Genomic DNA, 13,327 nt, shown 5'->3' on the forward strand with positions numbered 1-13,327 from the left:
GAAGGAGGAGGAGTCGGCGGGCGGCACCAAGGGCAGCAGCAAGAAGGCGTCGGCGGCGCAGCTGCGGATCCAGAAGGGTAGGGTAGTGGGGATCAGGCAGTGGGGTTTAGGACTGAAGGGCCGGAGGTCAAGGCCTGAGGATGGGGTGTCATGGGCGGAGTATTGCGGTCGCCGGGGGTCAGAGATGGGGGTCAGAGGTCAGGCGTAGGAAGTAGGGGGATGGGGGATGGGATGATGCAGTCGCGGGGGCGGTCAGAGGTGGGGGCTGGGGATAGAAATTTTAGGTTACCAGGAAAACCGAGTATCTGGTATGAGGGACCCGGAAATCAGAGGAGCAGGCGTGGGGGGGGGACGACCCGGGACGCACGGGTCTAGGACTCAGACTGGACCCTGGCTTCGTGGTGACAGGCGGAGGAGCCAGTGGCGGTGAGGGAGGACACAGAGTATCGTGCTAGGAGCGCTGGGAATGGGAGTGTCACACGGAGTGGGGTAGGGTTGGGTCTTTGGGGTGACAGGAGTATGAGAGAGGGATGGTGGAGGCCTGAGATTGGGATGAGGAACTACTCGGGGGATCAGAGTGGGGATTCAGGAGTTTGGGTCACGGGGGATGAGCAGTGTTCACTGGAGAGAATCATGCCTGTGGAATGTAAAGTTTGGGGTGGTCAGAGGCTGTTTGGGCCCAGGATGCTGGGGGCCAAGGGTGTGGGGAGCAGGTGGTGAGCTGCATGGAAGTGAGGCACCGGGGAGCGGTTTTGGAAGACCCAAGTGTTGGGGACTGGAGACATGAGTGGGAGGTGGGGATCAGCCTGGGCCAGGAGCCGGGACTCACAGCTGCATTTGTAGGTGCACATTTGGGGTATGCTGGGGATTCAGAAGTTCCCATCTCAGGGGTGAGGGTCGACCCACCAGGGAGGGCAGGGAGAGGGTTGGGGTGTAGAGGTCAGAATGAGCTCCAAGAGTCCTCAAGGAGGCCATGGGAGCCTTGCAGGAACCTACCCTAAGTACCCTCCTCTCTGTTCCCTTTCCCCACTGCCCAAACCCAGACATAAACGAGCTGAACCTGCCCAAGACCTGTGATATCAACTTCTCAGACCCCGACGACCTCCTCAACTTCAAGCTGGTCATCTGTCCCGATGAGGTGAGAGACTATATTGGCCTGAGTCCCCTGCACAGACCCTGGGTGCACCCCCGCACGCGCGCGCGCGCACACACACACAAGGAAGAAGACCCAGTCTGCCTGCCAGACTCAAGCAGAACTGGGCCCTGACACCTTCCTCTTTGCTCCCACTGGCAGGGCTTCTACAAAAGCGGCAAGTTTGTATTCAGTTTTAAGGTGAGTCCCAGGCAGTCAGGGACAGAGGCTCCCTGGACTGAGGAGGAGGTGACTGAGGCCTTGATGGGCACCTACCCACCTGTTCTCTTTTCTCTCCCGAGGTGGGTCAGGGTTACCCACATGACCCCCCCAAGGTGAAGTGTGAGACAATGGTCTATCACCCCAACATCGACCTTGAGGGCAATGTCTGCCTCAACATCCTCAGGTGAGGTCTTGGCCCTCTGCTGCTGCTTCCTCACCCCAGCCCTGCCTCTCGACCTCCCTCGTGGGCTCCGGATCTGTGTCTGCACCTCCTTCCCCCTCACAGTCTGTGTCTCTGTGGCCCTTCCATCTCCACATACTCTCCCTCATGGCCTGACCTTGGTTTTCTCCCTGGCTTGTCCTCTGCACACTGTACCCAGCCTCACATCCCCGCTCTCCCATGCCCTGTGCCTGACCCATGGAGTCCTTTCAGGGACTGCAGCAGCTAGCTACCTGCTCCGCAGCCTCTGACACTGACATTCTATCCACAGAGAGGACTGGAAGCCAGTCCTTACAATAAACTCCATAATTTATGGCCTGCAGTATCTTTTCTTGGTGAGTAGAAACAAACAGGCAAAGCTTGGGGGTGTGGGAGGCCGACCCAGCCCCTCTGCCCCTTCACCCTGCTGAGCCATCCCTTGCTGCCTGCAGGAGCCCAACCCCGAGGACCCACTGAACAAGGAGGCCGCTGAGGTCCTGCAGAACAACCGACGGCTGTTTGAGCAGAACGTGCAGCGCTCCATGAGAGGTGGCTACATCGGCTCCACCTACTTTGAGCGCTGCCTGAAATAGGGTTGGCGCCTATCCCACCCCTGCTAGGGCCACCAGCCCCAGCGTCCCCTGCAAATATTTATTGGGGGCCACAGGTGGGGAACGTGGGGCGGCTGGTGGGGGAATATCCCCTCCTCTGGCCTTGTCTCCCCTTCCTGCCACCAGCCCCTCATTATTTTTTTTTTAACCACCATGTGATTAAGGTCGGCGCTGCCTCCCCTGACCCGCTCAGCGATGGGAAATGAATTGGCTTGTCTAGCCCCCCGCTGGGTGCTATCCAGCCCCCCCACCCTGAGCACTGGGGTGGATAGGTGAGGGGCCTGTGTAACTGGCACCCCAGCACCCTACCCCTCTACCACCGGAGGTCCCACCAAGCTATTAAAGGGGAATGTTACTGCATGGCCTCTGTATCTTCTTTGTTGTATGGAGTTGGAGGGGCAGGCAAGATCCACTATGGATCCCAGGTATCTGCCCCAGGAGGGGCAGAGGGAGATGTGTGGTTACAGGTGGCATTGGGGAACCATGAGCAAGTCACTCAGTGCCTGGGACAATCGTGGAGGGACCAGGGCCTTAGATTCTTGGGCTGGCTGGGAGGAAGCCCACCCTGCAGTGAGTAAGGGACAGGAACTGGTTACCATGAGCTGGCCTGGAAGCATGGGGGAAGGTCTGTGCTATCCCTAGTTGTGCTCTCTTTTGCCATGGGTGACCACGCTGCGGAAGCATCTACCTGGTGGACCAGTGCTGGAGACATTAGTCTGCTGAACCTAGCCCTGGGCTGGTGTTGGGTGTGAAGCCCCTACAGTGGTTTGACGTGGGGACTGGGCGATGGAGGAAGCCCATTGTGAGACGGTGAAAAGTGAAGTCGAGGGGGTGCCTGGGCAGAAGGTGTCCAAAAGTATGCTACCTCTGCAGTGACCCGAGACCCTGGGACTAGCTAGCTAGGGCGTATCCGGAGGAGGGAGTCGAACCTGTGTAACAGGCTGCGTAAAGATGAATCCCGTGCGCATGCGTTCCCCTGGCCGGCTCTGGGGCGAGTGCGCACGCGCGTTCCCTGGCCTCTGCCGCCTCCCGGCATTCCGGGAGAGGGCGGGGCGCATGACGTCAGATCGTTTAATCCGGAAACGGCGGCGGCGGCGGCAGCAGAGACGATACACCGAGGGGCAGTCGTTGGTGGGCGCTCCGGGGTTCCAAGCGAAGGTAACGTGACCCGGAAGCGGAAACGGGTCCCGTCGCAGCTCCGGTGAGTGGCCCCTGGGGGGCCGCGGGGCCTGGGCGGGCGCACGGGTGGCGGCGCTCGGGGGGATTATCTGCCAGCTTTGCCCAGTGCCCCACCCCTCCTCGGAATCCCAGTCTTCAGCTTTCAGGTTCTCCGTCGTATTTCTGTTTTTGCTTCGCTAACGCTCCCACTGTCTGTCCTCAGTGTACAGGGCGCCCGACGCCCATCACCCTGTCCTCAGTGTACAGAATCTCCCAACGCCTCAGATCGTGACTTTAATATACAGGGCTCTCTGATGTCCATCGCCCCGTCTTAAGTGTAGGGGGTCCTTTAATGCCCCCAGACTACCCTCAATGCACTGGGTAACCAGACGCCCATAACCCTGCCCTCGGTGTACAATAAGAAACCCAAACCCGTTGAGGTGGAGTCATGCCGACTACCCTATAGGACACAGTAGAGCTGCTTCATGGGGTTTCCAAGGCTGTCGTCTTTACGGAAGCAGACTGTCACAGCTTTCTCACGCGGAGCAGCAAGTGGGTTCGAACCGCCTTCTGTTAGCAGCTGAGCTCTAAGCCACCAGGGCTCCTCCCCTCGATGTATAAGGGCTCCTAATGCCCCAGACAATGTTCTTGGTAGCCGGGGTCCAGTTTTCATGCAGCCCACGCCCCGTCCTCAGCCTCAGAACCCCCACAACTGCCCTGCCCTCGGTGCTCGGGCTCCAAATGCTCCCCGGTATATCCATTCACATCCATCTCCAAGCGTAGTCCATCAGAGACACCAGGACTTCACACCGGGTCCCAAGAGCTGATGTGTGGGCTTTGTGTGTCCTAACCAACCCCTTTGGGGCATGGTGACAGAGGGGCTGGGTGGGTACCCTGTGGATGACTTTCAGGTCCTGCGGTCTACCCTTTTCCATCCCCTGGGCTGCCCCAAAATACCCAGTGTGCCCTCTGGCCACCTGTTCACTCCTCTTCCTGCTTGCCCCTTCTCATTTTGCAAGCCCTCCATGATCCCAGCCTTGCCTCTCGCCCTGCGTTTGGGCCCCATGCCCTGCCAATAGGCTCCCACCTGACCCAGGCCTGCCGGCGGGTTCCTGCTGCCATGGACCTGTTGTTTGGGCGCCGGAAGACGCCAGAGGAACTGTTGCGACAGAACCAGCGGGCCCTCAACCGGGCCATGCGGGAGCTGGACCGGGAGAGACAGAAGCTGGAGACCCAGGAGAAGAAAATCATCGCAGACATTAAGAAGATGGCCAAGCAGGGCCAGATGGTGAGTGCATCTGGGCAGGGGCTGAGACCAGGAGAGGCACCACTGCGTGGCCGGGTATTGCTGTCACAAGTCCTTGCTTGGCTTCCAGCAAGGACTCCTCTCGAGTGATGTCAGGGCCAAGATGCAGTGATAGAGAGGGAGAACTTGCAAAGATCTGGGGAAGGAGAGTGTCTTGAGTAGACCAAACAGCAAGCATTAGGTGAGGATGTCTCACCAAGATGGAAGAGCTCTGGGTAGGCTCAGGGGGTCACCGCAGCCAGACCTCTTGGAATGTGGGCCACAGTGAGAGTGGGGTCTGAGTTCAAGGCCTGGGATACTCTTTGGCCAACGGCCAGTGAGAGAAGGGACAAAGGAGATAGCCTGGACTGGTGGCCGGGGCAAGGTCATGGAGAGGAGCAGAGGGTTGGAGATTTGCTTTAAAGGCATAAGGGATGGGATTTGAAGTATAGATTGAGACATGAAGGAACAGGTGTTGCTGAGAACTATCAACAGGTTTTGGCTTGAGCAGCTGTACAGAGGTATCATTTACTATGATAGGTAACGCAAGAAAGGGTAGGTTTGGGGAGGAAACCAAAAGCTGAGCTTTGGATAGTCAATTTTGGATTCTGGATGAGATGGCTAAGGTAGAGAGAGAGGTGGATTCTTTGTCTAGGCTGGGTATAGAAATTTAAGGTACACGTGTTTGCAGTCAAGGGAGTGACTATAGATGTGAAAGGAAAAAGACCAGTGAGGAGTCTGCACCTGCCAGCATTCAGGTCAGAAAGCAAAGATCCCACAGAAAAGCCTGAGCGACGGTGGCCCAAGGCAAGAGTGAGCAAGCACGACCACTGGGTTTAGCTATGCTAAGGGAGCCACACAGGAGTGATGGGGTGGGGGTTGGGAGTGCCACAGACCCCAGCTGATGAGAAGCGCCTAGGAGTAGGAGAATGATCAGAAGCCCACTGCCCCCTCCCTGCCACCCTCGTCCACCCTACAGGATGCTGTGCGCATCATGGCCAAGGACCTGGTACGCACCCGGCGCTATGTGCGCAAATTTGTGCTGATGCGGGCCAATATCCAGGCTGTGTCCCTCAAGATCCAAACGCTGAAGTCCAACAATTCAATGGCGCAAGCCATGAAGGGCGTCACCAAGGCTATGGGCACCATGAACAGACAGGTCCGTCTCTCCTCTTACCCCTTCCTGCCCCAGTTGGCCCCCAGGCCCAGGCTTACCCTCCCCCACCCTCCCTCCAGCTGAAGCTCCCACAGATCCAGAAGATCATGATGGAGTTTGAGCGGCAGGCAGAGATCATGGACATGAAAGAGGAGATGATGAATGATGCCATCGATGATGCCATGGGTGACGAGGAAGACGAGGAGGAGAGGTGTGCAGATGCCAGGTGGGAGAATGGGGCGCGTACTTGCTGCTCAGCTGTGCCCAACCTCACCAGGTTTCTCTCCTCTCCTCTGTAGTGATGCTGTGGTGTCCCAGGTCCTGGATGAGCTGGGACTGAGCCTCACAGATGAGCTGTCCAGTGAGTGCTCCAAACCATGGGCCATTTCCTACCACAGTACAGCCCCAGGCCTGCCCTCTTCCCCAGGCTTCCTTGGAGGGTTCTTTCCCTGACTCCCACTACCCCCTTCAGCTCTCCCTTGAGGGGGCTCTCTCCCTGACCTCTACTCTCCCTGCAGATCTCCCTTCAACTGGGGGCTCGCTCAGTGTGGCTGCTGGTGGGAAGAAAGCAGAGGCTGCAGCTTCAGCCCTGGCTGATGCAGATGCAGACCTAGAGGAGCGACTCAAGAACCTGCGGCGGGACTGACCACCCAGCCCTACCCTGACTGCCCTGGAGCCCGCTAATGCTCCCTCTGGAATAAAGAGTGGCCATTAGGTCCTAGGACTGAAATGACTGCCCCAGTGATGCATGATGCAGGGCTTGCGCTGGGGGGTCACTCAAGACCAAGGAAGGGGGCACGGGTGGTACACAGGCCACATGACCAAGGTTAGCGTGGGACAAGAGAGTTCGTTCTAGGGCAATTTATTTTTCCGAGGCAGAATGAGCCTACCTGGGATACTTTAGGCTTGAGGGTCTGGTGGGTGTTCAGAGCCTAGTGCAGGGGATGGCTACAATCAGGGTGCCTCCTGTGTCTACTATCTATCCCCCAAGGGCAGCTGGCCAGCACCTCTGTGGTGTTACGCAGGGCAAATCAAGTTTGGCTAGAGCAGACACCATCCAGGCTTTGACCTCCTTCTGTTCCTGGACCCTGTGATGCCAAAGCCTGGCGGGCCTTGGTGAGTACTTGGGCACAGGTCACACCAACAGGTGAAGATGTAAAAGAGATCTCTATTGAAAAGATTTAGCTACTCAGTAACTGAGAATAATCTAGGTCAAGGATGAAGGATGATGTTGGGAGCTTCAGCTAGTTAGACCAGGGGTGTGGACAAACACCTGTACGCCATATACCCACAGCAGCCCCCACCCCAGGAAGTTGCTGTGGGGCTGCCAGGCTACAGTGCTTCATGTAACCTGGATCTCCCTGGCACAGATCAGCCAAAGTGGTGCATTCTCCACCCTACGTGACCCACTTTCCAGGGTTATGCGTGGCTCTTGAACCCACAGGCTACTGGACCCATGGGTCCAAGCCCAATGCTCATTTTTCCATATACTCCCAGACTGAGAATCAGGTAGTCCAGGCAAAAGGTCCCTTGTTGTTGTTGTTGTTGTTATGTGCCGTCGAGTCGCCCCGACTCTTAACGACCCCTCCTTGGGTTTCCGAGGCAGTATCGCTACGGAAGTAGGATTGCCCAACCTTCCTTCCGAGGAGTGGCTAGTGGGTTTGAACCGCCAGCCTTCTGGTTAGCAGTCAAAGTGTTTTAGCCACTATGCTACCAGAGCTCCCAAAAGGTCCCTTAGGCCACTCCATGTCTCTACAGCCACTTCAGCACCACCAGCTACATCCCAAATTTCCCAACAGCAAGGTCCAAGGAACTGGTGAAGTTTTTATTAAATCCACAGAAGTAAAAATCATATTGTGAAGGGCTGGGGGACAGGGCCACCAGGGAGTGGGAGCCAGGCCACCAGGAGGCAAGGGGGCTGGGGTACAGGACAGAGAGCAGAGCCAGACCAGGCTGGCCATGGGGACACCAGCCTCAGAGGCCATCACTGGGGCCACCGGGCAGCTCCGGGGCCCCAAGGCCGGCACCAGGTAGGCTCAGCGGTGGGGGCTCAACCAGCACGGCTGAGAACTTGGTGTCGCCAAAGGCTTCATTCATGCGTGTCTCGAAAAAGCGCTGTAGGCCGATGATGGACTGCACGTCCGCCTTGTCCTAGACAGGAGGCAGGTGCAGTGGACAGTGGCTCTTTGCTCTGCCTGACCTCCCCAGCCCCCACCCCAGCCCATACCCCCTTCCTCAGCGGGGCTCACCTCTGTCAATTTGTTGAATTGCTTGAACATGCGGCCCACATCCTGGGCAAACTCTTGCGGGGAGCTGTAGGGAGGCGACAGCTTTTCCTGGAGTCGGGCACGAATCAGCGTCAGGTCCAGAGTGCCACCAGGCTGGTCCTGCAGGCAGTGTGACAGGCCACATGGTGAGCACCAGACCAGCAGCCTCCTCCCCACCCATCCTCCTCATCCCAGGCAGACTCACCAGGGAGAAGGTGGAGTCAGTAGCCAGCTGGTGCAGGGGGCGGCATGGCTCGTGGCAGAACAGGGCCAGCAGAACACGCTCACACTTCTACGGACAGCACAGCTGGTCAGAGCTGCTGGCAGCCCCACCCCGAGCCCCACCCCGGCAGCACCCGTCCTCACCCTCTGGTTGACTGGTGAAAGCTTGGCCACCACACCAGTGGTGTCAGCCCCATCTAGGTTGAGGCTCCCGTCCTCTTCCTTCAGATCAGGGAGCACGTGGCAGAGTGAGCAGCTCCACTCTTCCCTGGAGGGTGGGAACAGAGTGAGGGTCCTGCACGGGAACCCACCTGCCCACGCTGCCCAGCCCCAGCCCCCAGCTCACCACACACCCTGGCACATCCTGCAAAGCCGGCAGGTGGCAGTCCAGGTGGAAGCAGAACTCGCACTGGTTGCACATGACCAGGTCACCTGGCTTCTGGCAGACACGACAGATGGTGGCACTGTCATCCAAGGTACCTGGGCCACCAGATGGGGCTGAGGCACCCTCAGGGGCCACCACCTCCAGGCCCGAGCTGGTGCTGCCACTGGGCGAGGCCAGGCGGGGGCCCTCCGCACCAGGCCCCTCAGCAAGGGCCATCAACACGGGCTTGGTCTCAGGGCCTTCGGCAGCAGCAGGCGGAGCCCCAATGGCTGCTTCTGTCTCTTCCTCCTATCGAGGAGAACGTGGGTGAGGGATGGCCAGCAGGGCCCAACCACCTGTGACGTCCCACTGTTGCTGTCCACAGGGTACACTCACCTTGACGATGGCCATGCCGGGCAGAGGTGGGGCTCCAGGGGCCCCAGGGGGCGCAGTCCCCGGCTGACCGGCAGCCGCAGCGGCACCACCACGCTCAATGACAATGAGATTGTAGTCCTCGGTGGTGTTGCCTGGGAACACTTTGAAAACAGGCGGCTGGCTATCGGCCGTGAGGTCCAGGTCCAGGCGTTCAAGGCTTACCCGTGGCACCTTGCGCATGAGGCCACTAACCTCACCCTCCCCAGAACGGGACCTGCAGGACACAACTCGCCATGAGCTAGGGCCAGACCCAAGCCTAACCTATGGCCTGCCCGCAGCCTCACGGGGACACCACACTCACCGCTTCACCCCTGACACATGAGGCTCTGCACTCGAATAAGGATCCTCTGTTTGAAGATGGAGGAAAGGGGATACTAGGTTGGGGCAGGAACAGTGCCAAGCTCCCCCCAAGTAGCGCCGGGGCCCAGGCTGACACACTCACCTGACCCGAAGCCATAGCCTTCCTGTACCTCCATGGGCTGTGGGGCAGAGATGGGATCTCAGGCAGTGGCCCTGAGGACCCTGTGCCCCCTTCCCTGATCCTCCCCCGCACACCCCCTCACCTGGCTGCTGCCGGGGCCCTGCTTGCTCAGTGGGCCAGGGGCCCGCGGGGGTGCCATGGGTGTGGGGCCCGTGGAATTGGTGCCTGGGCGCTCTGCCACAATCTTGCCTTCGGAGGAGAAAAAGTAAGTGATGACGTAGGTGCAGCCCAGGGCCTGGGGTTAGAGGGGAAGGGGGAAGTGGGACCCACCAAAGGCCTCTGCACTCTTGGTCCAGGCATTGAGGTCCCACTGGAACTTCATCTCGCCATGTGGCTCCACCGGGTCAACTATCATCTTGAGGGCACGGTGCAGCTGGAAGTAGATCTGGCCAGGCCAGGGTGGAGGGCTATGAGTGCTCTGACCAGTGAGCCCACGAGGGCATGCTAGGGTTAGCCAACGTACCAGCTTCTTGGAGAGCAGCAGGGCTGTGTTGTTATCGCTCTCCAGGGCCCACGAGGCGAAGCGCAGGATGTGTTCCTGGTGCTTCTGGATCTTGGTCATGGTCCAGTGCTGCCGCTCCAGCCGCTCCTGCTGCCCCTCCGTCACCTTCTGTGGGAGTAGCGGGCACACAGAACCAACAAGGGTGTCGGGAGAGTCCAGGACTCTGGGGCAGGGGCAGGGGCAGGGGCAGGTGGAGGTGGAGGTGCGAAACATACAGGATCAGCAAGGGTGGAGTGTCCAGGACCCCACCCCGGGTGGCACAGGGGCAGGCACCTGGGCATCATTGACTAACACACGGCCCCGCTTGTTCAGCTCCTTCATGATCTGCAAGATAGCCATCTTCACATCCACCTGCACACGCTTCTGTACGTCCGACACCTGGCGGATCCTGAGGCAAGGATGAGGCAAGTCAAACTGGGCAGCAGTGGGGCCAGTCACCCCCAGGGCCCTGGTGCCCCCACTTACGAGCTGCGAACCTCCTTGGTGCTTTTCTGCAACGTTGCGTGTTTGTCCCCGAGGCGCTTCACCAACGAGGCCAGGAGCTTGCGCTGGTTCCTCACTGCGTCCTCCAGGAACTGGTACCTGAGCGATGACGAGGAAGGAGCCAGGACAGGATACCGCGCACAGGACCAGGACCAGGCCCTGGCCCATCCCGCCCACCCTGGGCCAGTATGAGACTCACTGGTGGTCCTTGTGGGCATTGAGCTGGCAGTCTCGGCAGGTGAGGGTGTCACAGCTCTCACAAAACAACACGAGGGGCTCGTGCTTATGTACGTTACAGTACACAGTACGCTCACCATCTCGCGTCTTGGCCGGCCCTGTGGGGTGGGAACAGTGAGGCCAAGCCTGGGCCACCCACACCTCAGGGGCTACACTAAGCATCCCCTGGCAGGCTTGAAGTCTGGACACCCGGTATTATGAGGGCAGGGAGCACAGCTCTGTAAACCCGATCCTTGCTCCCAGCATCCTCTGCCCCAATGTGACCAAGAAATACCTTGTCAGCCTTCCCAATATCAAAAGATACTGACTTAATGGTGCAAACCACCCAAGAGCTCTGTAAAGACCTGCTAATGTGCTCCTACGAAAGCCTAGGAAACCCGATACCCTGACAATCTATCATGGGGGTCACTACCACGCTGATGCTGCTAGGCAGTATTTTTTAGAACTTCTGGCAGAAATGACACCTCCCTGTGCCCATTTCCTCTGAAAACCTTTTACCTAGGTAGGTATACTCGGAGAGCTCTTCCCGCCTACCTACTAATAATGCATTCTTCGTCTTCATCCACAGCACATGTTTGTCCACTAAAGGAAGAGACCCCTCATGCAGGATTAAAAGCCAACTAGGGGCCTCAAGACCCCTGAGAGCTCCTTCAAGCAGTTTCCTCAGGAACCGTACCTGTCAACTTCCTCTCCAGAATCATAAGCCACTTATAATCCACAACCATAAAGCACGCTGTTAGAAGCCTACTTAAATTAGGCAAAGCAGATGTTAGACTAAGACACTAAAGACTGTTTCAGCCTACTCTAGGAGAGATTCCCAGTGCTCAGAGCAAAGCCACCCAAGAACCAACATGAACCCATCCCCCTCCCTTGAGAGCTGTTCAAGTCCCCCTTTCTTCTCAAAACATCAATCAAGTCCTGCTGCACCTGCCACATCTCAGGCACAAGGTGCCAGACCTCAGATCTACTGATTCTCACTCCCTTGCTGCATAGCTCCAAAAAGACCCAGGACCCAATGCCCATCCCTCTGCCACCTCCTCAGAAATGATCCTCCCACAGATGCTGTCCCCTGAGCTGGGAAAAACTGTACCCTGAGAGAAATCCTGGACTAAAAACTAAGAGATACATGACGGTCTTAAGTACTTTTTCACATGAGAACCAATCATGTGCACAGAAAAATCCACAAATACCTAGCTAGAATTTTGGTAAAACGTTGCTATTTCACAACCAAAGCGCCTCTAGAACTTGCCATCACTGATAGTTACTAGGACACTGACTGTTTCCTAGGACAAAAGCTGTCCTAGGAAAATGTGGCCTTGTATCTCAACAACGTACCCTGGCCCCAAGGCCACATTTTCCTAGGACAACTTTTAACAAAGGTGCCAGGGAACCCCAGGACCGCAACCCCTCACCAAACACCCCACCTTTCCCCATCTACACAAGTTGTTCTCTACCTGGCAGGCCCTATTCCACCAAACCACATCCCTTGACTATCCTGCCCAGACTCCCTCCCTGTCCCATACGGAGGTCCTCTGTGGTCCTCCGAGGCCTTCCCCCAGTTTACAAACCAGGACCCCTTCCAGCTTTCAAAGAGTCTTGCCCTTGAAACCCTCCGGACACTAGCCTCTAGAAAGCTACTCTAGAAGCAGCCTTTAGCTGTGCCTGCAGCACCTCCCTCCCTAAGATCAGTAGCAGCCGCACCCCCTGCTCCTGCCCCGCTTACCAGTGGAGCGCACAGTGTGGTCCTTGGTGTACTTCACCCGCTGGTGTGCCTCCACACACGTTTCACACAGCGGTTCTGAGCATTCCACGCAGTAGCTGGTCGCTGGTGCGTTATCCTCACAGCTGGTGCAGCACTGTTGGGGAAGGACAGGCTCAGGAAGGGCAGAGCGGCCCAGTACCTGCACGTTTACACTGGACAAAATGCCACCTCAAAGTGCACCCAGCCCAGGCCAAGGCAGCCTGCCCCCAGCAGAGACAAACGTGGAGTTACGGTCAGGTGTCGATGCTAGGCTCCTCCTGGCCAAGTGACCCCTCCCGGGGCCTGCCCTAACCAGAAGCCTTCCAGAAGTGACACACACCTGATTGGCATCCTGGGTGTCGGTGGCAGCCTTGCTGCCGCTGTCACGCATGAAGTAGTTCTCCACGATGTCTTTGAAGAAGCACTGCTGTTTGCACACGGGGCAGTCCACCGTGACTGCGAGAGACGAGGCAGAGCAGCTCACCAGGTCGCCCCCAGGACCAACACCCCGCCCTCCCCCTCAGATGCCCCGGGGCAGAGCCCATCCCCACACGAGACAAAGCACCCAGCGCCCCCAACCCCGCTTCCGGCGCCCCGCAACACTCACCGGCGCCGTCCCCCGCCGCGCCGCCGTCCCCCGAGCTGTTGGAAGCGGTGGGTGCAGCGGGCCCGAGGCAGGCGCTGCAAGCTGAGTGCAGGCAGGGCAGCAGGCGCGGCTCGCGCTCGGGCCGCAGGCGCTCCCGGCACACGCCGCAATGCTCCAGCAGCTCCAGTGCCTCGCCGCCGCCCGCTCCAGGCGACGACGCCGAGGCCGAGGCCGAAGCTGCAGCAG

The 13,327-nt window shown here is 58.4% G+C and overlaps 2 protein-coding genes across 2 annotated transcripts in view; one reads left to right on the top strand and one right to left on the bottom strand.

The window, feature by feature from the left end:
* Nucleotides 1-4,442: 4,442 nt before the first annotated feature.
* CHMP2A (charged multivesicular body protein 2A) lies at nucleotides 4,443-6,409 on the top strand. Its single transcript, XM_007956998.2, has 5 exons — nucleotides 4,443-4,610; nucleotides 5,587-5,766; nucleotides 5,844-5,974; nucleotides 6,063-6,124; nucleotides 6,282-6,409. Exons 1-5 carry the CDS (start codon nucleotides 4,443-4,445, stop codon nucleotides 6,407-6,409), a joined length of 669 nt encoding a protein of 222 aa, XP_007955189.1.
* Nucleotides 6,410-7,737: 1,328 nt separating this feature from the next.
* The window catches only part of TRIM28 (tripartite motif containing 28), a 7,689-nt gene continuing 2,099 nt past the window's right edge, over nucleotides 7,738-13,327 (bottom strand). Inside the window, exons 2-18 of the mRNA XM_007957012.2 lie at nucleotides 13,103-13,318; nucleotides 12,836-12,951; nucleotides 12,478-12,610; nucleotides 10,717-10,852; nucleotides 10,500-10,616; nucleotides 10,308-10,422; nucleotides 9,996-10,142; nucleotides 9,803-9,917; nucleotides 9,615-9,721; nucleotides 9,494-9,530; nucleotides 9,353-9,398; nucleotides 9,013-9,265; nucleotides 8,606-8,925; nucleotides 8,397-8,520; nucleotides 8,236-8,322; nucleotides 8,013-8,150; nucleotides 7,738-7,914 (exon numbers count right to left, since the gene is read on the bottom strand). Coding sequence (XP_007955203.1) covers nucleotides 7,738-7,914; nucleotides 8,013-8,150; nucleotides 8,236-8,322; nucleotides 8,397-8,520; nucleotides 8,606-8,925; nucleotides 9,013-9,265; nucleotides 9,353-9,398; nucleotides 9,494-9,530; nucleotides 9,615-9,721; nucleotides 9,803-9,917; nucleotides 9,996-10,142; nucleotides 10,308-10,422; nucleotides 10,500-10,616; nucleotides 10,717-10,852; nucleotides 12,478-12,610; nucleotides 12,836-12,951; nucleotides 13,103-13,318 — 2,384 coding nt within the window. The remainder of the gene's footprint in view (nucleotides 7,915-8,012; nucleotides 8,151-8,235; nucleotides 8,323-8,396; nucleotides 8,521-8,605; nucleotides 8,926-9,012; nucleotides 9,266-9,352; nucleotides 9,399-9,493; nucleotides 9,531-9,614; nucleotides 9,722-9,802; nucleotides 9,918-9,995; nucleotides 10,143-10,307; nucleotides 10,423-10,499; nucleotides 10,617-10,716; nucleotides 10,853-12,477; nucleotides 12,611-12,835; nucleotides 12,952-13,102; nucleotides 13,319-13,327) is intronic.

This window comes from Orycteropus afer, unplaced genomic scaffold, assembly GCF_000298275.1.
Source record: "Orycteropus afer afer isolate SDZICR_OR568_19922 unplaced genomic scaffold, OryAfe1.0 scaffold00694, whole genome shotgun sequence".
NCBI classification, from domain to species: Eukaryota; Metazoa; Chordata; class Mammalia; order Tubulidentata; family Orycteropodidae; genus Orycteropus; species Orycteropus afer.